Genomic DNA, 27,485 nt, shown 5'->3' with positions numbered 1-27,485 from the left:
ACAGACAGAGCACTGCGTAATAGAGAGACAGACAGGCAGAGAAGTCACTAGATATATAAATAAACAGGGAAGGCACATGTACTGAAAGAAAAAAAGAACAACATGTGCGTTGTCCCTGACTCTCTAAGTAAGATCGGGGGAGGGGTGATGTTACAGCGCCTGCCCTTATTCAGTGCAGCTGGGACAACGCACATGTTGTTCTTTTTTTCTTTCAGTACACGTGGCTTCCCTGTTTATTTATATATCTAGTGACTTCTCTGCCTGTCTGTCTCTCTATTACGCAGTGCTCTGTCTGTCTGTGTGTTATGGATCTTAAAAATAAGTTATAAGGACAGTTGTTCCTGTTAATTGCAGTCTCAATTGTTAAAAAAATATTTGAAAAGGAGCATCCCACATGAAATTATAACGATCTCAGTTTATGCCTACTACATTTTGTAACATTTATTAGTAAAATATGAAAAAGTTTCTGTTTTAACAATGTGTTTACACAGATTACTTTAGAATAATGACCTCTTATTTCCACTGTAAACTCCACTTCACTCCCACATAATCAATCAAGGCGTGAGCTGGGAAAACTTCGCTCACGTTCTAAGTCGGTGGGGGGATGGAATAGCTGGCTGCTGGCAGCTTGTCTTTTATCAGCACATTTAGAGGACAAAGGATGCTGGCGGAGAGGTGTGAATGGATTTAAGAAGCGATTTAAGGTGGGCCAGATATACGAGTTTTTTCGTAGGCTCTGGTAATTCTAGTGTTAAAGGAGCTCCACTTCAGACGTCCATCTCCCGTAACGGACGAGACCAACTACCGGAAAAACTCCATTTTTATAATAGTAATGACATCAGCAGTTTGGATGGTTTTGGTTCCAGGAGTACAGTGCATCCGGAAAGTATTCACAGCGCATCACTTTTTCCACATTTTGTTATGTTACAGCCTTATTCCAAAATGGATTAAATTCATTTTTTTCCTCAGAATTCTACACACAACACCCCATAATGACAATGTGAAAAATGTTTACTTGAGATTTTTGCAAATTTATTAAAAATTTAAAAATTGAGAAAACACATGTACATAAGTATTCACAGCCTTTGCCATGAAGCTTGAAATTGAGCTCAGGTGCATCCTGTTTCCCCTGATCATCCTTGAGATGTTTCTGCAGCATAATTGGAGTCCACCTGTGGTAAATTCAGTTGGTTGGACATGATTTGGAAAGACACACACCTGTCTATATAAGGTCCCACAGTTGACAGTTCATGTCAGAGCACAAAGCAAGCATGAAGTTAAAGGAATTGTCTGTAGACCTCCGAGACAGGACTGTCTCGAGGCACAAATCTGGGGAAGGTTACAGAAATATTTCTGCTGCTTTGAAGGTCCCAATGAGCACAGTGGCCTCCATCATCCATAAGTGGAAGAAGTTCGAAACCACCAGGACTCTTCCTAGAGCTGGCTGACCATCTAAACTGAGCGATCAGGAGAGAAGGGCCTTAGTTAGGGAGGTGACCAAGAACCCGATGGTCACTCTGTCAGAGCTCCAGAGGTCCTCTGTGGAGAGAGGAGAACCTTCCAGAAGGACAACCATCTCTGCAGCAATCCAGCAATCAGGCCTGTATGGTAGAGTGGCCAGACGGAAGCAACTCCTTAGTAAAAGGCACATGGCAGCCTGCCTGGAGTGTGCCAAAAGGCACCTGAAGAACTCTCAGACCATGAGAAAGAAAATTCTCTGGTCTGATGAGACAAAGATTGAACTCTTTGGTGTGAATGCCAGGCGTCACGTTTGGAGGAAACCTGGCACCATCCCTACAGTGAAGCATGGTGGTGGCAGCATCATGCTGTGGGGATTTTTTCAGCAGCAGGAACAGGGACACTAGTCAGGATAAAGGAAAGATGACTGCAGCAATGTACAGAGACATCCTGGATGAAAACCTGCTCCAGAGCGCTCTTGACCTCAGACTGGGGCGACGGTTCATCTTTCAGCAGGACAACGACCCTAAGCACACAACCAAGATATCAAAGGAGTGGCTTCAGGACAACTCTGTGAATGTCCTTGAGTGGCCCAGCCAGAGCCCAGACTTGAATCCGATTGAACATCTCTGGAGAGATCTTAAAATGGCTGTGCACTGACGCTTCCCATCCAACCTGATGGAGCTTGAGAGGTGCTGCAAAGAGGAATGGGCGAAACTGGCCAAGGATAGGTGTGCCAAGCTTGTGGCATCATATTCAAAAAGACTTGAGGCTGTAATTGCTGCCAAAGGTGCATCGACAATATATTGGGAAAGGCTGTGAATACTTATGTACATGTGATTTCACAGTTTTTTTTTTATTTTTAATAAATTTCCAAAAACCTCAAGTAAACTTTTTTCACGTTGTCATTATGGGGTGTTGTGTGTAGAATTCTGAGGAAAAAAAATGAATTTAATCCATTTTGGAATAAGGCTGTAACATAACAAAATGTGGAAAAAGTGATGCGCTGTGAATACTTTCCGGATGCACTGTAAATGATAGGTTTAAATTAACTTGTTATCAGCACTTCCTTTGGGTCTTCAGCATGGTAGATGCCCCACCTGGACCCAAAGGCTGGCTTTTTACAGAAGCTCTTTAAGTAAATAAATACATAAATTGGTAGATAAAGAAAGCAAGTGAAATAATTAAATGTATGCACACACACTTTGGCTTGAACACACACCAGAATGACTATGAAGCAAGAAAATTAGAAGAAAGAAAAGTTCTCACTTGGCTGTCACAGTCACAGTGAGGCATTATGCAGATGTTTTGGTAAAAAGGAGATCCAGTATCGTTTCTGTGATGATACTACCAGCAAGTTAGCAATATATTTGCAAAAATAGAAAAAGTAATTTTTCTAAGCATGGTGAATAAACACTTGTGTCTGGCTACTGCACTCTGATGCACATGGCACACTTTTAAGATAGGTTGATATTACTATAAAATATAGTAAGAATAATGCTCAATTTAGGGCATCAAAATCAGCCTTCCAAACTTTGAATTATTTATTTATTTACAGATAGCAAAACTCATGAGTAAACACTTACCAGAAATCTGTTTTCAGAAGTCCTGGTGATTCAGTAGATGCTGGTTGGTATACAACAATAACAGCCCTGGATTTTTTTTCTTTCTTTTTTCTGGAGTCTAAATGCTAACTGAATTTGATGTCCAGGTGTCTGTTTGAGCTTGACAAATCATTCATGGCTCTAACTTCCAAAACTACTTAGCTGTATCATCCAAAGTAACAGGTGGAATGTTTTACATACCACTTCACTGAAGTTTGGTAAAAGCTGCTGCTTGCTAGTGGGACATCTGTGACTGACTGTCAGTTATGGCCAATTAAAATTGTACAAAATATGTCATTGGCAAGTGATAAGGTTTCAGTATTTGTTCTCAGTTCTAGAAGGAAAAACTGACTGATATCTGAAAATGACTAATAAAACCACAGAATTTGCCTGCTGATGGCAAGATTTGGATAGCTGGAGCAAGAAGTACTTGCACATCAAATCAATGTTCTCAACAAAGCTAACATTATGACTCTTAACATTTTACTGAATAATAGTAAAAATTAATTTTCATTTTTTTCATTTTCGTGTTCTTTATTCACTGTTTTCAGAATTTTCTCCTTTTTTAATTATAATTTAATTTGCAAAAGTTCTGTATTTTTCGATCCGTAAGACACACCTGACCATTAGACGCACTTAGGTTTTGAGGAGGAAAACAAGAAAAGCAATATTCTGAACCAAATGGTGTACTAATATATTTAATAAAATATAACAGAATAATATTTCAACCATGTAAAGTCAACAGCGGTATTAAGAACCATTATTACTGTCATTAACAAATGAGGAGAGACTTTAAGGTTCAAGCACTCTTCTAGTTTTCTGGAAACCCCAAAAACTCCTCATCGCTAGTGTCAGAATTTATGAAGCTCAGTTGCTCACAATCACTTTGCAGGAGCACGTACCTATCATCACGTGGCATAACCTGTCCAAAGCCACCAGGGGACAAAGCACGTTTGGACCAATACTCCCTGAAGTTATATTGCCAGTCTAGTCCCATTTATATTTGTAATGCCACAAAGCCCTTCATCTTGTCTTTTGTTGTGGGTTTCCACTTTGAAAAATGAGAATGCGGTGCAGGCACAGCCCGCAGTTCAAAAAATTGATCTGCATACCTGTTTGTCTCGTTTGATAGTAGCTGAAAGGCAGCTTCAGAAAAGAACAGCCTGAAGTAGTCCAGCAGCTGGTAATCTGTCAAGTCCAACAGCAGGCCATGCTGTCTTGTAAAGTCCGGTAGCCAGTTTGGCTCCCACTGATCAATGTCTGGGTATTCCTGCCACACGAACCTTGCCATAGGTGCATCGACTGCGCGGATGTGCACAGCTGGGGCGGCATCGGCTGGTGTCCCGATCAGCTGATGCCAGTTCCTCACTCTCTTGCTCAGTCTCCTGATCACTCTCAACAAAATCAGATTCTAAAAAGTCAGAGTCCGACTCAGCGATAATGCGCAAAACATCGTCTGCTGATTATTTTGAGTTCTGCACTCGCTTCGCTCCCTCATGAGATGTTGATGCCATCTTGCCTTTGTTTACATTTGTTTACATTTCATAACTCACGCACACGCAAGGATTAGATGCTGAGTCAATGAGTCTAACATTCCTCCAAGCAGAGAGTGAATGCCTGTAACATAACGGTGAGTTTTGTCGCCATTAACAGCTGATTGTTGCCCTCTACCCCTGGATGTCGACTTTTGTCAGGTAATACACATCACGGTGTGTGATGCAATTTTCGCTCCATAAGACGCACAGACATTTCCACCCTTCTTTTGGGGGAAAAAAAGTGTGTCTTATGGAGCGAAAAATATGGTATTTTTTTCCGTAACTTGCATGTTTTATTCTAGATTTCATTAAGAATAAAAATGCTGCATCACTCACGTCTGCCCTGACTCCATCCATCGTCTCACTGATGTAGAGTAAGCTTACATTTATTTTAAATTTTCTGCCACCATTTGCAATGTCTTTGCACTTCCATATGTTGTTTTTATACTGTGTGTTCCAGTGCTGATAGTTCATTGACTCAACGATTTTCCCAGACTTCTAGTCATATTGATTAGCAATAGTTTTCAAAACAAAGACAATGGTCAGCTTTATTTAGCTATTACTTTGTCTTAATAGAGATGGCCTAGATTGTTGATGAACATATTCATTTGAAAGAATTAAGATTGTCATGTTAAGTGGTCTTAAGTTAAATTTTGTTTTCTGCCACTGTTGTAACTTCTTAGATCTTACCCTGTCTTTGAATGGTTTTAGATTACCCCCAGTCACTATTGTATCTTTTATTCCACAGCTGGGGCATGGCAGTAAATGTCTATTCCACATCCGTAACCATTGAGAATCTGAGCCGTCATGACATGCTGGCATGGGTTAATGACTCTCTACAGCTCAGTTACACCAAGATCGAACAACTCTGTTCAGGTATGTTACTGGAAAAAAAATTATATTTTACTGTTTAAACAAACTGCAGAAGACAAAGTGAATTGTATACTCATTAATACTTAACTAAGAAAATCAATGCTTATGTATTTTTCATAAATTTTTTTTTTGGGCTGTGGAACAAATTTTGAGTTCACTCTGTTTTAAGAGGTTTTTTACCCACCTCTGTATAAACAATTGCAGTAACACTTGCAGTATAGTAATGATTATATCTGATATGATATGTGCTATACACAGTAATAACTGACATTAATGGTTATGTAGTGGCTATTCTTGAAAATGTACATAGTGGAAATAGTAACTACATACTGACAAATTAAACCTTCAATTTGAAGAAGTTCAAAGTAAGAATGAAGAAATAACCAACATTAATGTTAATGTATTGGCAATTCTACAAAATTTAAAAAGTAAAAAATAGTAACTACATTATCATAGTGAAACACCTTTTTCTTAAAATTGGAGTACAATGGTAAGTCCATCTGTTTTACTGCATCTTGTCGCCTCTGTTCATTGGACATTCTAGTCCTTACATCTGTCCTTCCTTGTGATTTTTTTTGCCATTGTTCATCAGACATTCTTGCCCTTACATCCTTTTTTGTGCTCTTAAGCCCATTCACTGATGCCCAACACCCTGGACGTTTGTTGTTTTACCTATATAGAGTACCTGTACTGATAAATCTAATATTTGATGTGAAAAAAGTTAAAGTAAGAATTAAAAAAAATAATTATGCAATACTTGATATAAATAGGGCAGCATGGTGGCGCAGTGGTAGCGCTGCTGCCTCGCAGTAAGGAGACCTGGGTTCGCTTCCCGGGTCCTCCCTGCGTGGAGTTTGCATGTTTTCCCTGTGTCCGCATGGGTTTCCTCCGGGTGCTCCGGTTTCCTCCCACAGTCCAAAGACATGCAGGTTAGGTGGATTGGCGATTCTAAATTGGCCCTAGTGTGTGCTTGGTGTGTGTGTGTGCGTGTGCGTGTGTGTGTGTGTGTGTGTGTGTGTGTGTGTGTCTGTCTGTCCTGTGGTGGGTTGGCGCCCTGCCCGGGATTGGTTCCTGCCTTGAACCCTGTGTTGGCTGGGATTGGCTCCAGCAGACCCCGTGACCCTGTATTTGGATTCAGCAGGTTGGAAAATGGATGGATGGATGATATAAATAGGGAATAATTGATTTGTTGAAAATATACACCATCATAGTACCACACTCTAATGGGTCATTCAGTCCTCAATATACAGTTCATTACAAGGTTAGAAGACATTCCAAAAGGTAATTTTTATATGGATTATGGTTACTTTATAGAGAGAGAGAGAGAGAAACTGCCCACAGCAAGAAAATTTCTATCTGCTATAATTAAGTTTATTAAAAGTCTGCAGTTTGCTAAAGGTGAACCAATGGCATCTCAATGTGTGAGTATCCAAAGCAATTAAAATATGTTACTTATCTCAAAACATTATGGAATATAGATAACCTCATATTGCAAGAAACTGTTTAACTACTATGTTTAAAAGAAATAAAATAGATCAATTGATCGATCTGTATTTGTCCCCAGAGGAAATGTGGCTTTTTACAGAAGCTTTTTTAATAAATAAATGCAGAAATAAGTAGATATATACCGTAAGTAAATAAATAAATATACACACACTTTTGTATGAACAGAGAAGAAAATTAAGAAAGAAAGAAAACTTCTGACAAGAAGGTATTAGCTGGTCTCACTACCATCCTGTAGAACCTTCCCTTTCACTCTTGCTGATACCTGTCTGTCACAAATTACTCCTGACACCTTTCTCCACCCATTCCACCCTGCCTACACTCTCTTTTTCACCTCTCTTCCACAGTCCCCATTACTCTGTACTGTTGATCCCAAGTATTTAAACTCATCCACCTTCGCCAGCTCTATTCCTTGCATCCTCACCATTCCACTGACCTCCCTCTCATTTACACACATGTATTCTGTCTTGTTCCTACTAACCTTCATTCCTCTCCTCTCCAGAGCATATCTCCACCTCTTCAGGGTCTCCTCAACCTGCTCTCTACTATTCCTACAGATCACAATGTCTTCAGCAAAAATCATAGTCTGCAGGGACTCCTGTCTAATCTTATCTGTCAACCTGTCCATCAACATTGCAAATAAAGGGCTCAGAGCCGATCCCTGATGTAATCTGACCTCAGTCACTCCTACCGAAGACCTCACCATTGTCACAGTTCCCTCATACATATCCTTTACAACTCTTACATATTTCTCTGCCACTCCTGACTTTCTCATACAATACCACAAAACTCCTCTCGAGGCACCCTGTCATATGCTTTCTCCAGGTCCACAAAGATGCAGTGCAGCTCCTTCTGGCATTCTCTATACTTCTCCATCAACATCCTCAGAGCAAACATCGTATCTGTGGTGCTCTTTCTTGGCATGAAACCATACTGCTGCCCACTAATCATCACCTCACTTCTTAACCTAGCTTCCACTACTCTTTCCCATAACTTCATAATGTGGTTCATCAATTTTATCTGCCTGTAGTTACTACAGTTCTGCATATCCCCCTTATTTTAAATATCGGCATCAGTACACTTCTTCTCCACTCCTCAGGCATCCTCTCACTTTCCAGGATTCTATTAAACAATCTGGTTAAAAACTCCATTGCCATCTCTCCTAAAGACCTCCATGCTTCCACAGGTATGTTATCTAGACCAGCGGCTTTTCCATTCTTCATCCTTTTCATAGCTGTCCATACTTCCTCCTTGCTAATCCATAGCACTTCCTGATTTACTATCTGCACATCATCCAATCTTCTCTTTCTCTCGTTCTCTTCATTCATCAGCCTCTCAAAGTACTCTTTCCATCTGCTCAACACATTCTCCTCGCTTGTGAGTATGTTTCCATCTTTATCCTTTATCACCCTAACCTGCTGCACATCTTTTCTAGCACGGTCCCTCTGTCTAGCCAATCTGTACAGGTCCTTTTCTCCCTCCTTAGTGTCCAACCTCTCATACAACTCATCATTCGCCTTTTCTTTAGCATTCGAAACCTCTCTCTTCACCTTGCGCCTTATATCCTTGTACTCTTGTCTACTTTCTGCATCTCTCCGACTATACCACTTCTTCTTTGCCATCCTCTTCCTCTGTATACTCTCCTGTAGTTCCCCATTCCACCACCAGGTTTCCTTTTCCTCCTTCCTCTGTCCAGCTGTCACGCCAAGCACTCTTCTTGCTGTCACCCTTACTACATCTGCTGTAGTTGCCCACCTGTCTGGTAATTCTTCACTGCCACCTAGTGCCTGTCTCACCTCTTCCCTAAACTCAACCTTGCAGTCTTCCTTTTTCATCTTCCACCATTTGATCCTTGGCTCTGCACTAACTCTCTTCCTCTTCTTGATACCCAGCGTCATCCTACAGACCACCATCCTATGTTGCTTAACTACACTTTCCCCTGCTGCCACTTTGCAGTCTTCAATCTCCTTCAGATTGACTCTTCTGCATTGGATGTAATCTACCTGTTGGCATCTTCCTCCTGTCTTGTACGTCACCCTATGTTCCTCCCTCTTCTTAAAATACGTTGTCACCACGGCCATGTCCATCCATTTGGCAAAATCCACTATCATCTCACCTTCTTCATTTCTCTCCTTGACACCATGCCTACCCATCACATCCTCGTCTCCTCTGTTCCCTTCACCAACATGTCCATTGAAATCTGCTCCAATCACCACTTTCTGTCCCTTGGGTACACTGTTCATCACTTCATCCAACTCACTCCAGAAATCATCTTTCTCATCCATTGAACACCCAACTTTTGGTGCATATGCACTAAACACCACACCTCCAATTTCCAGCTTCATAATCATTAGTCTGTCCGACACTCTTTTTCTCACTTCCAAAACACTCTTGACATACTGTTCCTTCAGAATAACCCCTCCATCCACACCATGATAGAACAATTTGAATCCACGTCCAATCCACTTGGCCTTACTCCCCTTCCATTTAGTGTCTTGCACACACAATATATCAACCTTCCTTCTCTCCATCATATCTGCTAACTCTCTCCCCTTACTAGTCAACATTCAAAGTTCCTACCCTCCGTTCCACTCTCTTTACCGTCCTCCTCTCCTCCTGCCTCCGGACACATCTCCCCTTTCTTCTTTAGCTTCTTCTTTGGCCAACAGTAGGCCAGTTTCTGCCAGCACCCTGGTTACTCCCTCAGGTGGGCATTAGCATATCATATCTCTTGGACCAATAGCGTGAGTTTTCCACATTTGACTTAGTCATGGCCGAAATTATCGGCACCCCTGGAATTTTCCTTGAAAATGCACCATTTCTCCCAGAAAATTGTTGCAATTACAAATGTTTTGGTATACACATTGTAATGGACAGCCGGGTCCCATGCCTGGCAGGGACGCCTCTGCTACATCTGTTCCGGGGGAGCAGCTATGGACAGTTCAATACCTCCCCTGGGACGCTTGGTGGCAGCCTCCCTGGCGGACGATGACTCCCCAACCTAGCGCATGGCTCCATGGGAGATGGAGTCCTCCACAGCCTGGTTAGGGGCTCGGATGGCTGCTAGGGGGAGCTGCAGAGAGTCAGCAGCCCAGTTGGACGTATTTTCAGCCCCACCCGGAAGGGCAATTAGGACCAGCTGGTCAAGCACCTGGAACACTTCCGGGTGGGATATAAAAAGGGCCAGCCACCACCACTCGAGAGCCAGAGTCGGGAGGAGGAGGACTAAGCCTGAGGAGGAGTGGTGGTAAAGAAAAAGAGTGTTGTATTGTGTGGAATTGGTGCTTTATGGACTGTATTGCCTGTGGGTCACGGGGAAGACGTGCGCCCACGGGTGAAGAAAAATAAAAGTACAGTGATACCTTGAGATACGAGTGCCCCAATGTACGAGTTTTTTGAGATACGAGCCATCACTAGGTCGATTTTTTGTCTTGAGTTACGAGCCAAAATTCGAAATACGAGCCATCAAAGTGCTTGTCCCCACACATTCCGAGGAACTGACAACAGAGGAGTTGATGGAACTACATACGCAGCAACATACGGAGGTTCTGCAGGAGATCGGTATCGCGGAGGAGGTTATCTCTTAAAGTGAGATAAAGGAATTGTTTGCAATGTGGGAAAAAGTTTTGAACTTTAAAGAAAAGAAACACCCTGAAAAAATTACAACTGATCATACAGTGGCGCTATTTAATGACACTTGCCTAACACCTGACTTTATTGAAAAGAAACTGAACGTGCAGCCGCACTATTTAATGACATTTGCCTAACGCTTGACCTTATTGAAAAGAAACTGAACTTGCAGCTGCGCTATTTAATGTCACTTGCCTAACGCTTGGCTTTATTGAAAAGAAACTGAACGTGCAGCCGCGCTATTTAATGACACTTGCCTAACGCCTGACTTTATTGAAATGAAACTGAACTTGCAGCGCCGCTATTTAATGTCACTTGCCTAACACCTGACTTTATTGAAATGAAACTGAACTTGCAGCGCCGCTATTTAATGTCACTTGCCTAACGCCTGACTTTATTGAAATGAAACTGAACTTGCAGCGCCGCTATTTAATGTCACTTGCCTAACGCCTGACTTTGTTGAAATGAAACTGAACTTGCAGCGCCGCTATGTAATGTCACTTGCCTAACGCCTGACTTTATTGAAATGAAACTGAACTTGCAGCGCCACTATTTAATGTCACTTGCCTAACGCCTGACTTTATTGAAATGAAACTGAACTTGCAGCGCCACTATTTAATGTCACTTGCCTAACGCCTGACTTTATTGAAATGAAACTGAACTTGCAGCGCCACTATTTAATGTCACTTGCCTAACGCCTGACTTTACTGAAAAGAAACTGAACGTGCAGCCGCGCTATTTAATGACATTTGCCTAATGCTTGACTTTATTCAAAAGAAACTGAACTTGCAGCACCACTATTTAATGTCACTTGCCTAACGCCTGACTTTATTGAAATGAAACTGAACTTGCAGCGCCGCTATTTAATGTCACTTGCCTAACGCCTGACTTTACTGAAAAGAAACTGAACTTGCAGCTGCGCTATTTAATGTCACTTGCCTAACGCCTGACATTACTGAAAAGAAACTGAACGTGCAGCCTCACTATTTAATGACACTTGCCTAACTCATTTCAGAAACATTCTAAAGGGGAGGACTAAACAAAGCTCCTTGGACAGGTTTCTATTGAAACGCCCTGCGAATGAAAGTGATGAAAGCGTGGCAAAAAAAGAAAAAAAAATAGTGAAAAAGAAAATTAAGTTAAGCAAAAGTGAAGTGAAAGAAAAAAACATTACAATACGCTAATCGGCTTTGCCAACGTCTGTTTATTTCTTTAGATTCTCTTTTATGTATTAGGTTTTATTTTGTTTGTATACAATATTTGTTCATTATAAATACATTTTTCTTATGTTGAAAACATTTAACAAAAAATTGGGGTGGTTTTTTTGGGGGCTGGCACGAATTAATCTCATTTCAATTAATTTCAATGGGGAAAATTAATTTGAGATACAGGCATTTTGACTTACGAGCTCGATCACGGAACGAATTAAACTCGTATCTCAAGGTATCACTGTATTGGACTTTTTATACGTGTCTCGGTGTCCATCTGTGTCGGGTCGGGCGCCTATATAGCGCCTTTGTTACAACATGTTTATTTGCTTCATGTGCATTGGAACAACACAAAAAAACAGAGAAAAAAAAAGCCAAATCTGACATAATTTCACACAAAACTCAAAAACTGGGCTGGACAAAATTATTGGCACTCTTTACTTAATATTTGGTTGCACGCCCTATGGAAAAAATAACTGAAATCAAGTGCTTCCTATAACCATCAACAAGCTTGTTACACCTCTCAACTGGAATTTCCGACCACTCTTCTTTTGCAAACTGCTCAAGGTTTCTCAGATTTGAAGGGCGCCTTCTCCCAACAGCAATTTTGAGATCTCTCCATAAGTGTTCAATCGGATTTAGATCCGGACTTATTGCTGGCCACTTCAGAACTCTCCAGCGCTTTGTCTTCAACCATTTCTGAGTGCTTTTAGAGGTATGTTTGGGGTCATTGTCCTGCTGGAACACCCATGACCTTTGACGCAGACCCAGCTTTCTGACACTGGGCCCTACATTGCGCCCCAATATCTTTTGGTAGTCTTCAGATTTCATGATGCCTTGCACACAGTCAAGGCATCCAGCGCCAGAGGCAGCAAAACATCCCCAAAACATCTTAGAACCTCCACCATGTTTGACTGTAGGTGCTGTGTTCTTTTCTTCGTAGGCCTCATTCCGTTTTCTGTAAACAGTAGAACGATGAGCTTTACCAAAAAACTTGTTCGCCCAGAAGGATTTTGGCTTCCTCAAGTACATTTTGGCAAACTCCAGTCTGGCTTTTTTATGTTTCTGTGTCAGCAGTGGGGTCCTCCTGGCTCTCCTGCCATAGCATTTCATTTCGTTCAGATGTCGACGGATAGTTCGAGCTGACACTGTTGCACACTGAGTCTGCAGAAAAGCTTGAATATGTTTTGAAGTTGATTGGGGTTGTTTATCCACCATTTGGACTATCCTTCGTTGCAGTCTTTTATCAATTTTTCTCTTCCACCCACGTCCAGGGAGATTAGCTACAGTGCCATGTGTTGTGAACTTCTTGATTATGTTGTGCACAGTGGACAAAGGAACATGAAGATCTCTGGAGATGGACTTGTAGTCTTGAGATTGTTGATATTTTTCCACAATTTTTGTTCTCAAGTCCTCAGACAATTCTCTGCTCTTCTTTCTGTTCTCCATGCTTAGTGTGGCACACTCAGACACACAACAGAAAGGTTGAGTCAAGTTTTCTCCATTTTAACTGGCTTCAGGTGTGATTGCTATATTGCCAGCACCTGTTTCTTGCCACAGGTGAGTTCAAATGAGCATCATATGCTTGAAATAAAATGATTTACCCACAATTTTGAAAGGGTGCCAATAGTTTTGTCTGGCCCATTTTTGGAGTTCTGTGTGACATGGTGTCAGATTTCGCTTTTTTTCATTGTTTTTTGTGTTGTTCCAATGCACATAAAGAAAATAAACATGTATATACAAAAACATTTGTTATTGCAATAATTTCTGGGAGAAATGGTGCATTTTCTGGGAAAATTCCAGGGGTGCCAATAATTTTGGCCATGACAGTATACAACCGACATTATAAAATGACGGAAATTATATGGTAAAATCAAGCCCCAACATATCCGCAGGAGAACTTAAACACAAGTATATACGGTATACAACAAAGATGATAACATTACATGCAATCGAGTCAAATTTAACAAAACAGAATTCAGCCCCCACCTCAGAGAAAGGAGAGCCAACAACAAGAGCAAATCTTTATAAACAGCAAAGAAGGGAGAATATCCTTGTGCCTGATAAAAATGCTTATTCTATTTTTTTTAGATCTTTGACATATTTTAAGAAAGTTTTCAACATATCCTTGTAAGTGTGAATTTCATTTTTTTCCAATTTCAAATAGTATCGAAAATGACTTAGAACAGGTGGGCTGGGATTCTTCCAGTTGAGCAAGATAAGCTTACGTGCTGTTAATATGGTATAGGCAATATATGGTATAAGAGTGGAAGTGTTTAGGAGAGATGGCAGTGGAGTTTTTAACCAAACTGTTTAATGGAATCTTGGAAAGCGAGAGGATGTCTGAAGAGTGGAGAAGAAGTGTACTGGTACTGATTTTTAAGAATAAGGGTGATATGCAAAGCTATAGTAACTACAGGGGGATAAAATTGATGAACCACAGCATGAAGTTATGTGAAGGAGTAATGGAAGCTAGGTTGAGCAGGGAGGTGATGATTAGTGAACAGCAGTATAGTTTTATGCCATGAAAGAGTACGATGTTTGCTCTTAGGATGTTAATGGAGAAATATAGAGAAGGCCAGAAGGAGTTGCATTGCATCTTTAAGGACCTGGAGAAAGCATATGACAGGGTGCCTCATGAGGAGTTGGGGTATTGTATGAGGAAGTAGGGAGTGGCAGAGAAGTATGTAAAAGTTGTACAGGATATGTGCAGGAGTGACTGAGGTGGGATTACATCAGGGATCGGCTCTGAGCCCTTTATTTGCAATGGTGATGGACAGGTTGACAGACAAGATTAGACAGGAGTCCCCGTGGACTATGATGTTTGCTGAAGACATTGTGAACTGTAGCGATAGTAGGGAGTAGGTTGAGGAGACCCCAGAGAGGTGGAGATATGCATTGAAGAGGAGAGGAATGTAGGTCAGTAGGAACAAGACAGAATACATGTGTGTAAATGAGAGGGAGGTCGGTGAAATGGTGAGGATACAGGGAGTACAGTTGGTGAAGGTGAATGAGTTTAAATCTTTGGGATCAACAGTACAGAGTTGTTGAATAAGAGTGTCAGGAGAAATTTGTGACAGAAGGGTATCGGCAAGAGTGAAAGGGAATGGCTACAGGACAGTATTGAGACCAGCTATGTTATATGGGTTGGAGACGGTGGCACTGACCAGAAAACAGGAGACAGAACTGGAGGTGGCAGAGATAAAGATGCTAAGATTTGCATTGGGTGTGATGAGGATGGATAGGATTAGGAACGAGTACATTAGAGGGTCAGCTCAAGTTGTTCAGTTGGAGACAACGTCAGAGAGACAAGATTGCGTTGGTTTGGACATGTGCAGAGGAGAGATGCTGGGTATATTGGGAAAAGGATGCTAAGGATAGAGCTGCCAGGCAAGAGGAAGGCCTAAAAGAAGGTTTATGGATGTGGTGAGAGAGGACATGAAGGTGGTGGGTGTAACAGAGCAAGATGCAGAGGACAGGAACATATGGAAAAAGATGATTCGCTGTGACAGCCCTTAACTGGAGCTTCCGAAAAAAGAAGGTAATTACAATCAGCTTCTCCTTCTCCACTTTAAACCCATCTGGGAGTACACCAAACACAGCTGTTAATGGGTTAGAAGTGATTGTGACACCAAGGCTGCCTGATAGGCATTCAAAGATGTTTGTCCATCATTATATTAATTTGATGCATGGCCTAAAACATATAGTCCAGTGAGGATGGAGCTAGATTGCAACACTCACAAGTTGAATCTTGGCGTGGATACATTTTGGACCATTGTAAACAAGGTAAAAGTGATCGATAAAAGATTTTTAGTTGAGTAATTGAATGCTTTGTGCATATGGAGCTAGACTGAATTCTCTGCATGGCTGCTGTCTCATTTTCTGAAATGTCAAGTGAAAGATCCTTTCCCCACCGTACACTGAGATCTTTGAAAGGAAGGGACTTCAAAATGTTTTATATATTATTAAGATGCTGTCTGAGTCTTGACTGATCAAGATTTCTTCTGCAATAGGAAAAGGTGGGAGGTGAGGAAATTTGGACAGGTTCCTTTTAGCAAAGTTACTAATTTGAAAGTAGTGGAAAAGCTGTGTTGATGGGATGTCAAATTTGAAGTGCAATTGTTCATAAGATACAAAGACATTATCTATTTACAGTTCTCCAAGTGTTTTAATCCCAGACATTTTCCAAAAATTAAATACTGTGTAGGTGTGAAAGGGTAGAAAATGTGATTATCATATAGTGGTGCAACAAATAAAAACTTCTCTGCTTTAAAGTGCTTCCTGCATTGTTTACATTTTCTGAGTGATTGATGGACAATTTGTATTTACTGAGGTACAAAGCAGGGCATATAAAGAAGTACAAGAAGACTTTATTTCTTTTGCAGACCAGCTTGTACATATTCATCAATTTTTCTCAATTTTCTGACCTATTTGCAATTTATTGACTTTTTTAATTGACTGTGGCAAGGAAAAACTTCCAAATCTATGCATTTTTTGGACTTCCTTGGTTTAGATTTAAATTTGGTTTATCTTCATTATTGTTTATCAACCTAGCCATGCTGGAGTTTGTTATAGTTAATTGTTTTCTTTTCATTTTATTATACACACATAATGCACAGTGGACCCTTGACTTACAAACTCAATTCGTTTGCAAAGGCTGGTTGTAACTCGAGTTGGTTGTAAATCAAGACTATTTTTCCCATAAGAAATAATGGAAATACCTATAATGCGTTCAGAACCTCCCACAGCAACACTTACTTAACCTTTTCATAATAAAAAAAGGGTTGTATAATGTGCATAATTTACCAAAACACCAATAATTTTTCTAATGTACTAAGCAAAAAGTTATAAAAAGTGCCTAGCCTACCAGAAACAACAATTTCATACTGTACTCACCATTTAATTTGACATCTTTGGGTTGCAGGAAGGGAGGAGGAGGAGAATGAAATTTAAGGTGGTTATTGTTTGGAAGGATCCTCCTTATACAAATCTTTTCTATGTAAAATTGTCGAGATGGTGAATTTTGACATGCTGAACATAATAGCGAAATCGGTCACATGAACGCCACTCTCATATTTCCGCACAATTTCCTTCTTTGTTTCGATTGTGATCGCTTTCTTTACCTTCGTTACCTTCTCTTCCTTCCTTAGCAATTATCAAAATAAATTATATAAATCACTGCACTGACTGAAATTACGTCCACAAACACATGTGTCTGGGCTGCAACTGATGCTAACGAACACTCTCGGCTGTTTGTTTACAATCGCACAAGCGGATACACGTGACTGCATTCGGGTCGTAACGCAAGATGTTGGTCGTAATTCCAAACAAAAATTTTGGTCGTAAACCAAGTTATTCGAGTTTCAGGCTGGTCGTATATCAAGGGTCGACTGTATTTCTATTATTAAGTTAATAAACAGATGCACTAACACCTTGACCTTGCACAAGCACTTGACAGTCCTGGTGTCTTCTCATGTTTTTCAGCATTTTTTCTATCACATACTAGTAGAATATTGGATTAATTTGTGTTTAGTTCAAGCAGGCCGGTTGTAATCTGACAAATATGTTGACTTTGTTCTGGTGCCTGGCATTTCCTGCTTTGTCTTGATTCATGCATTCCTCAATGCACGTGATGAGCACTGCACACTATTAAATTAGCTAGATACCTAATGATTATCTTATGTGATGTAGTTTCTAGAAAATGTTATGAAATACTTATACCTAGTTTTGATTACTCCTAAGACTTTCTCTTAACTCCTTCTTCTGTCATTTTATTTATTTAGTACCAGACATGCACAGCTGCAGCCATTTAAAATAAATGTGGAATACCATTTTATTTTGTGGTGTGCTGCATTCAGAAAACTGAACACAATCAAACAATTTCAGGATTTTTCAGTAATGTGACTGCATTAGCCTGAAGTCAGATAGACTAGTGAAAGGTTGAAATAGCATACTACCACTAAAGATCTACGTTCAAACCCTAGCAAAGTCTCAGCAGCAATCCTTTTCTTACGTGAAAGAGTTTCAGTTGTACATTGTTTAGACTTTTTTTACTTTTAAACTGTTATTATTCTGCAGCATGTTAATATGATGAGTGTTTTTGTGGTGAAGTGTTTCTGAGTCCTTTGTGGAGCAGTGCAGGTGCATTATATTGCTTAAAATAACATGGCACAGACCTTGTGAGTGTAGGTGCATTCAGGTTAAGGAAGCAGCTGCAGAATGCGTCATAGGGCAGTGGTTTACACGTGCATGAGACCAATCTGTTGAGCCATCCTTCATTCATGTTCCACAGATTGTTCAGTAGGCACCTACACTCACAAAATTATTAAAGTTCAGAGTAAGTCAGTTTGAGGAAAAGAAAAAGAAATGAACGGGGAGAAGAAGAAATCAAGTAAGTGGTCAAGTTGCAGGGGAGAATGAGGAAACCATGCAGAATCAAGCTAGAGCCAGTGTGGGTTAGAAAGAGGCAAGCAGAAGCGCTGTGGATTAGAGCAAGTAGAGACTTTCCAGGGGCAGAACAAGTCCTATTTGTTTTTTTCATGGAGCAGAGATGATTGTGTGCTCCAGGGATCCTGCCAAACTGAAAGAAGGTGGCAGGACAATGGAGTCTGGCTTCAAGCATGTTAAAGGCCAGAGGTTAGGACAAGAGTGTGTCAGTAGACAGCATGCGCCGGTGTCTAAGCACTACTCAGAATGTCTGATGGGTGAGCTGGACAAGACGGGAGAGGAGAAAAGAGAGCACTGAAGAGAAATATAAGGAAATTGTTCTTACTTGTTTACCTATTTTAACTTCCTCACAAGCACTGGTTTTATGGGTTATTTATTAAAGTTCTTTGCACTACACTTGTGACACCATGATTGGTTGGAATAAAATAAAAGAAAAAGAAAAAAACACTTTTTCCACAAATGTTTTCTTCTTTTGGTAACCACCACCTATGACTTGACTGATTACACTCTTCACATTTACTCCTGCTACTCTTAAAGAAAGTTCACCATAGTCGGTCTCCTGCTGAAAAAAATAAATGGTGAGATTGCCTTCTTTGCATACATAGGTGAGGATACAATACCCTGAATCATGGGTAGATGTTTTAACACTAATCATTATACAGGGTGGGCCATAAGTTTCCATACATAGGAAAAATAAACATTTTTTTTATGAAAAACCATTTTAATTTATATAATATGCTCTACATCAGTGGTCCCCAACCTTTTTGACACCAAGGACCTCTTTACTAGAGCAAATTTTTTCAGGGACCGGTGGTGTTGGGGGGGGGGGGGGTGGTATGTGGATTTGGGGTGGGTTCATAGAGCAGTTTTATACACAATTTACATTACATTTCTATTATTATTAAGTTATAATATTGTAATAGAAATTATACAGCTTACCATAATGCAGCATAAGTGGGAGCCCTGAGCTTGTTTTCCTGCAACCAGATGATCCCATCTGGGGACAATGGAAGACAGTGACACGCGAAGTGTGTTGGTTATGTTCAGTCTACTCCGTAATCTCGTTTTGGTTGCTCTCACTGCAGAAAACGCCACCTCACAAAGATAGGATGTTGGAAATGGAAGCAGACTTTTCAGTGCTTTTGTGGCAACCTCAGGATATTCCACCTTGACTTTAATCCAAAACGTATGGTGATTTGAAGTCTCAAACATACTTTTAAGGCCACCATCATTTGCAACCTCAAGCAGTGAATCCTCTTCAAGCACAGGCAAAGTTGATTCACCTGGCTTATTCACAAATGAGTCACGGATCCATTCCTTCCCATTTCGGGGGTCTTTTGTGGTTAGGAATAATGCTCAAACTCTATTGAAAGCTGAGATAGGCGATAATACACCAGCTGGGAGAAAGAAGGCCCTGGCGTGGTATCTTTTACAACCTCTGCTAACGTTTGAAACATATCAAAAATCCCAATGTTCACTCGTCAACCCCATAAACCACGTTTGGCTTTGAATTGAGCCACTTTATCTACCAACTTGACCAACAGGTATCTTCTGCCTCTGCCCTACATGCTGCTGCTCCACCACTGCCTCAGATTTTCCTCCTCAGCCTCCTCCAGCACTCCTCCAGCCTGGCTGGATACTGAGTCTGCAGAGTGGGTAAAGGTGGGGTGCCCAATAGTGCCTGTATGCCTGTAGTGCAAATACAGGTAAAATTCCATTACAACGAACTGCCAGGGACCTAAAAAACATTTTGTTGTAATGAAAATTTTGTTACAATGAGATTCTGTATTTGTTGCTATAGCGCTTTCTTTAACTTGCGTCCAGGCATTTGCAATCATTTCAATAGCTTTTTTCGCCTTAATTTTAATCTTCTCCTGTGTACAAGTTATGCTGACGAGAAGTTTTCTCAGCATTTCCTTGTGATAATACACTTTCAGGGTGCGAATGATGCCCAAACCCAATGGCTGAAGCACTGCTGTGCAATTGGGTGGGAGGAATTCAACGCGAACATTATCTAAATGTGGACGCATGTTGTGGGCAGCACAGTTATCAATCAAAAGCCGAATCATCCTTTTCTTCTTCTTCTTCTTCATATTGTGAGGTTTCTGAACTCTTTTGGGATCCCCCACCCACCCATCGGGAACATCACGCTGAAGTGCGTCCTGAAGCGTGATTGCCGCGTCTGTGTAAGATTGTTTGTCCATTGCCGGGACAAGGCAACAGCAGGCTCACAGCACTGCAGTGAAGCGCCACAGAAGCGAATCCTAAAAGATTGTGGTCGCACTATAAGTCCCTGTCTTACACCCCAAAACACAAGGCTGAGTCTCAGTACTTTAGCAAAACCAGCTTTATTCTGCTTGAAACAGGAACAGCACGGTTATTTATTGTAGCGGGATCTCCTATACACAGACACAGCAGTCAGACAGGGTTGTGACCAGGTTAGTGGCCAAATAATCTCCTTGCATCACCCATCGAGATCTTTTCTGTTTGCTTTGGTGAAGAGCCGCAGCAGAGCTGTGAGTCTGCTGTTGCCCCGGCAATAGATAAACAGTCTTCCACAGACGTGGTGATCACACTTCGGGACGCTCTTTGGCATGTTGTCCAGTTGGGGGAGGTCCCAAGAGAGTTTTTACATTTTCTTGAATGAGTGCCGCATTAATAGGAATGTTTCTTGAACGAGCATCACTGAACCACATAAAAACTGCAAAATACAGCAGTTTGCATACATTTGCAACCTGAGATTTTTCTCTTTTTTTTGCTTATAACAACAGATAGCATATCACAAACATTAACACTGTTACAGTTTTTTCGTGTCTGCCGTTTCTATAGGAGGGTGACAATGAGTTAAATTCCAATGGATGTTTTTCAAATGTTGATGAGCAATAAGCAACAGATATCACTGAAAACCACAGAAAACAAAAACAGCAAAAAAACAGTATGAGGAAAGTTTGAAGAAAGAAATTTTTTACAGTGTTTCTGTTTGGGGATTGTTGTACACAACTGAGCTGCGACCACAGAACTAACTGCTCTGTGGATGATTCATTCAGGCATTTCAAGGTCACTTTATTGTAATGAAAGTATCTGCTGAATGTACTTCGTAGTAACAAGATTTCCATAAACTTGTTTCATATGGGCAAACTGTTGGGACCATAAAAATACTTTGTTGTAATACTGTCTCAGCTCGGTCTCTCTCCTTTCTCAGTGCTGCTGCAAAGCTCCGCCCGCCTAGCATTCTGAATATTGTCCTTGATGAAGGGGGCAGCCATTTTGCTGTAGCCCTTCACTGAGTGAGTCTCTGTTGCCGGCAGTTCTCTCTGCTGATGAACACGTATTAGCACAGCTGGAGTTATGCTTGTAATGGCGTTGGTAATGCATTCCCCAAGATGATTTATGTTTCATATCTTTTTCTGATACACCATGGCCTTCAAATGCCCCCAAAGATAAAAATCCGGCCTGACCCAGCCATCAGTATGATTTCAGTTCGTTGCTGTTTATTCAAACGCATTTTTTAGGGTATCTGAAATATAAAAAATAAAATGTTAAAAACCATATGTATGGAAACTTATGGCCCACCCTGTACTTTAACTAGCAGTGGTACCTGGCTAACATTATTGGCAGGCAGTGTGTTGTAGTTGTTAAGGCTTTGGACTTTGGAAATCAAAACTTGAGTTTGTGGGTTCAAATCCTGCTACTAACACTGTGACCATGAGCAAGTTACTTTATCTGCTTGTGTTCCAACTGGAAAAGAAACGTATTATAACCAGTTGAATCCCAAAAGGTGCAAGTCACCTTGGATAAAGGCATCAGTCAAATAAAAAGTAGTAAGAATATTATTATTAGGTCTTATGGAGCTACTTACTCTTTTCTTTAACATGCTATACACAATTGTCCATGAGGAAATTATTCCTGCTTTAGAGCAATTCCTGCCTTTAGGTATACAATAGGTATGGAGAGTGTTATCAGATAGGATAATCATACAGAATGTTAAGTGGATGAATCATTTAATACAGTCTTCAAAATAAAAACCACTGAAGCATCACACAGAAAAGCCATTTTTTTATCACACATACACATTTAGATGTAGTCTGTGAAAAGATTATGACAGCTCTATTCTGATTATTTTCCTAATAACTGCAGCTCTATTTAAGGGACACATCTGTTCACCACACTAGTCACTAATTATGACTCTGGGAGCTGAAGTCCTGTTAGTAACACTACAACAAGTTCATCTCAGTAACAGCAACACTGCTGTCTAAGACAGTGAAGAGGCTAGTTATTTTGCTTGTTTTTTCAAACGGATGCAAGCTAGGATTAAGACGCGACTAGCATCACACAAACAAAATTTCTGTGACTGGCACTCTGTTTGCTCACATATATTTTGATAGGTAATGGGTATTTCTGATACTATAACATGTTTATATTTTTCTTTTTTAGAGACACTGATTCAAATTTGATTTTCAGGCTTTCAGGGGTTGCACTAGCTTTATAAGGGAATCACAGAACCCCAGTATTTCACACCTTTTGTCCAGAGTGAAAGTCATATTTATCCAACAGTACAAACTGCACTGCAGTTCCAGGCCACTTGTGGTCTGATGTCAGTTGCATCAAACTTCAGGTGTTCTTTTCATATATTGCATATAATTCATAAGCTGGAAGTTAAAATGCACTTCATTTTCTTGAAATACCTTATCTACAGCAGATCACAATTAAAAAATGTTCCACATGTTTGCATTTTCTTGACAATTTACATATATATATATATATATATATATATATATATATAGCATATATATATATATATATATATATATAGCATATATATATATATATATAGCATATATATATATATATATATATATAGCATATATATATATATATATAGCATATATATATATATATATATATAGCATATATATATATATATATAGCATATATATATATATATATAGCATATATATATATATATATATATATATATATATATATATATATATATATATATAGCATATATATTATGGAGGACTATTTCGGTCAAAATTAAATAAATAAATAAATAAATGCGCAAATAAATTAAAGTTCTGTGAAATGTGAGCATAAATAAATACATGTATCATGAAATGAAGCCTTAATAAATAAATTTGCCATGAAATGAGAGCATAAATAAATAAATGTGCCACGAAATATGTTTTTTGTTGCTTATTTATTTATTTCATTTTGTCCGTAACATTCCTCCAAACCATCATGAAATACGACTTGAAATAAAACTGTCACTTTCACTCGTTAAAGTTGAGAGGGTGGGCTCTAACACACCCTCTAGTTATTGATTGGTTAATCGACTTCTGTAGATTGGCTATGCCTAATTCAACATGGCTGTGTGTGAGATGGAAGTAAACGAGATAGCACAAGAATTAATTAGAAAAATGCTTACTACTGCCGATGAAATGGATTCTGCCGAAGATATCACATATTTCAGAGAGAGAATTGTTGCAGAGAAATGGAAGAATGCAAGAAGACTGACGTTCCAGTTTGAATTAAATATCACACATTTTACTTAACCATGTAATTTCACATTTATGATCTTTTCACACTGCTGACATTATTCTGCAAAACCAAAATTATTTCTCTCCTTCCATACTTTACATTATGTTAACTGGGCTACTTATTTGTGGTCTAATAATATTACATACCTGTGAAGGAGATCCTCTTTTCTCCAAGTCCAGAGGCAGCAAGGCTCGCTTTGACTTGGTGTTTTGGTAGAAGTCTGGTCACTTAGACAACAAAAATTATGTGTATACATTATGTGATGTACTATGCTTGGAGAAGGCATCCTTCTAGTAGACCTAAATTGCCTCCTTGGGTTGTTTGAGCCCCCATACGGGGCAAATAGCCGTGCTACCTCTGCTGTTAATTAAAAGAAGCAACACATTTAATTTTTGACATGCAGCAATATAGTTTTTAACAAGATAAAATTGAATGTGTTCAATAAATGTGCTCATCACTGTATTTCTTTCACTGCAACACTGAAAGCCCAGTTAAATGTAGAGGAGAATCATCCTTTCTGGAATGTGGGCACCATGTTTTGAGGATTGTTTAGGAAAGCTAGAAGTAGCAACATACTACAAATAACTACAGAAGGGTAAAACTGAATCAGGATACCAGGAAACACTGTATAAAAAATATGCTCACTAAACTGCAAGGAACCACAGGTCTTAGAGAAAGAGAGAGAGAGAGTATAAATAAATGTTTAAAACCTACTTTAAACAGTAATTATGGGGGGTGGTGAAAAACAAAGAAACGTGTTGTTTAATTACGAAAAGGGGGGAAAAAACAGGTAAAACAACAACAAAAAAAACCATCCATCCATCCATCCATCCATCCATTGTCTCCCGCTTATCCGAGGTCGGGTCGCGGGGGCAGCAGCTTGAGCAGAGATGCCCAGACTTCCCTCTCCCCGGCCACTTCTTCTAGCTCTTCCGGGAGAATCCCAAGGCGTTCCCAGGCCAGTCGAGAGACATAGTCCCTCCAGCGTGTCCTGGGTCTTCCCCGGGGCCTCCTCCCGGTTGGACGTGCCCGGAACACCTCACCAGGGAGGCGTCCAGGAGGCATCCTGATCAGATGCCCGAGCCACCTCATCTGACTCCTCTCGATGCGGAGGAGCAGCGGCTCTACTCTGAGCCCCTCCCGGATGACTGAGCTTCTCACCCTATCTTTAAGGGAAAGCCCAGACACCCTGCGGAGGAAACTCATTTCAGCCGCTTGTATTCGCGATCTCGTTCTTTCGGTCACTACCCATAGCTCATGACCATAGGTGAGGGTAGGAACATAGATCGACTGGTAAATTGAGAGCTGAGCCTTGCGGCTCAGCTCCTTTTTCACCACGACAGACCGATGCAATGCCCGCATTACTGCGGATGCCGCACCGATCCGCCTGTCGATCTCACGCTCCATTCTTCCCTCACTCGTGAACAAGACCCCGAGATACTTGAACTCCTCCACTTGGGGCAGGATCTCGCTACCAACCCTGAGAGGGCACTCCACTCTTTTCCGGCTGAGGACCATGGTCTCGGATTTGGAGGTGCTGATTCTCATCCCAGCCGCTTCACACTCGGCTGCGCACCGATCCAGAGAGAGCTGAAGATCACGGCCTGATGAAGCAAACAGGACAACATCATCTGCAAAAAGCAGTGACCCAATCCTGAGCCCACCAAACCGGACCCCCTCAACACCCTGGCTGCGCCTAGAAATTCTGTCCATAAAAGTTATGAACAGAATCGGTGACAAAGGGCAGCCCTGGCGGAGTCCAACTCTCACTGGAAACGGGTTCGACGTACTGCCGGCAATGCGGACCAAGCTCTGGCACCGATCGTACAGGGACTGAACAGCCCTTATCAGGGGGGCCGGTACCCCATACTCTTGGAGTACCCCCCACAGGATTCCCCGAGGGACACGATCGAATGCCTTTTCTAAGTCCACAAAACACATGTAGACTGGTTGGGCAAACTCCCATGCACCCTCCAGGACCCTGCTAAGGGTATAGAGCTGGTCCACTGTTCCGCGACCAGGACGAAAACCACACTGTTCCTCCTGAATCCGAGGCTCGACTATCCGACGGACCCTCCTCTCCAGGACCCCTGAATAGACTTTTCCAGGGAGGCTGAGGAGTGTGATCCCTCTGTAGTTGGAACACACCCTCCGATCCCCCTTCTTAAAGAGGGGGACCACCACCCCGGTCTGCCAATCCAGAGGCACTGTCCCTGATGTCCATGCGATGTTGCAGAGGCGTGTCAGCCAAGACAGTCCTACAACATCCAGAGCCTTGAGGAACTCCGGGCGTATCTCATCCACCCCCGGGGCCCTGCCACCAAGGAGTTTTTTGACCACCTCGGTGACCTCAGTCCCAGAGATGGGGGAGCCCACCTCTGAGTCCCCAGGCTCTGCTTCCTCATTGGAAGGCATGTTAATGGGATTGAGGAGGTCTTCGAAGTATTCCCCCCACCGACCCACAACGTCCCGAGTCGAGGTCAGCAGCGCACCATCCCCACCATATACAGTGTTGACACTGCACTGCTTCCCCTTCCTGAGACGCCGGATGGTGGACCAGAATCTCCTCGAAGCCGTCCGAAAGTCATTCTCCATGGCCTCCCCAAACTCCTCCCACGCCTGAGTTTTTGCCTCAGCAACCACCAAAGCCGCATTCCGCTTGGCCTGCCGGTACCTATCAGCTGCCTCCGGGGTCCCACAGGACAAAAGGGTCCCGTAGGACTCCTTCTTCAGCTTGACGGCATCCTTCACCGCCGGTGTCCACCAGCGGGTTCGGGGATTGCCGCCACGGCAGGCACCGACCACCTTACGGCCACAGCTCCGGTCAGCTGCCTCAACAATAGAGGCACGGAACATGGCCCATTCGGACTCAATGTCCCCCTCCTCCCTCGGGATGTGGTCGAAGTTCTGCCGGAGGTGGGAGTTGAAGCTACTTCTGACAGGGGGCTCTGCCAGACGTTCCCAGCAGACCCTCACAACACGTTTGGGCCTACCACGCCTGACCGGCATCCTCCCCCCACCATCGAAGCCAACTCACCACCAGGTGGTGATCAGTTGACAGCTCCGCCCCTCTCTTCACCCGAGTGTCCAAGACATGTGGCCGCAAGTCCGACGACACGACCACAAAGTCGATCATCGAACTGAGGCCTAGGGTGTCCTGGTGCCAAGTGCACATATGAACACCCCTATGCTTGAACATGGTGTTCGTTATGGACAATCCGTGACGAGCACAGAAGTCCAATAACAAAACACCGCTCGGGTTCAGATCAGGGGGGCCATTCCTCCCAATCACGCCCTTCCAGGTCTCACTGTCATTGCCCACGTGAGCATTGAAGTCTCCCAGCAGAACGAGGGAGTCCCCAGAAGGTATGCCCTCTAGCACCCCCTCCAGGGACTCCAAAAAGGGTGGGTACTCCGAACTGCTGTTCGGTGCATACGCACAAACAACAGTTAGGACCCGTCCCCCCACCCGAAGGCGAAGGAAGGCTACCCTCTCGTCCACCGGGGTAAACCCCAATGTACAGGCTCCAAGTTGGGGGGCAATAAGTATACCCACACCTGCTCGGCGCCTCTCACCGGGGGCAACTCCAGAGTGGTAGAGAGTCCAGCCCCTCTCAAGGAGATTGGTTCCAGAGTCCAAGCTGTGCGTCGAGGTGAGTCCGACTATATCTAGCCGGAACCTCTCA

General features: G+C 41.8%; 1 protein-coding gene across 5 annotated transcripts in view; it reads left to right on the top strand.

The window, feature by feature from the left end:
- mapre3b (microtubule-associated protein, RP/EB family, member 3b) overlaps nucleotides 1–27,485 on the top strand; it is a 280,639-nt gene that overhangs the window by 210,980 nt on the left and 42,174 nt on the right. For all 5 annotated transcript variants that reach the window (XM_051925018.1, XM_051925015.1, XM_051925016.1 and 2 more), the window contains one exon: nucleotides 5,346–5,473. In XM_051925018.1, the coding sequence (XP_051780978.1) occupies nucleotides 5,353–5,473 (121 nt within the window). In that variant the 5' untranslated portion in view covers nucleotides 5,346–5,352. The remainder of the gene's footprint in view (nucleotides 1–5,345; nucleotides 5,474–27,485) is intronic.

Source organism: Erpetoichthys calabaricus, chromosome 3, assembly GCF_900747795.2.
Source record: "Erpetoichthys calabaricus chromosome 3, fErpCal1.3, whole genome shotgun sequence".
In the NCBI taxonomy this organism is placed as follows: Eukaryota; Metazoa; Chordata; class Cladistia; order Polypteriformes; family Polypteridae; genus Erpetoichthys; species Erpetoichthys calabaricus.
The sequence above is the reverse complement of the archived record's forward strand: the minus strand, read 5'-3'. Positions and strand labels throughout refer to the sequence as shown.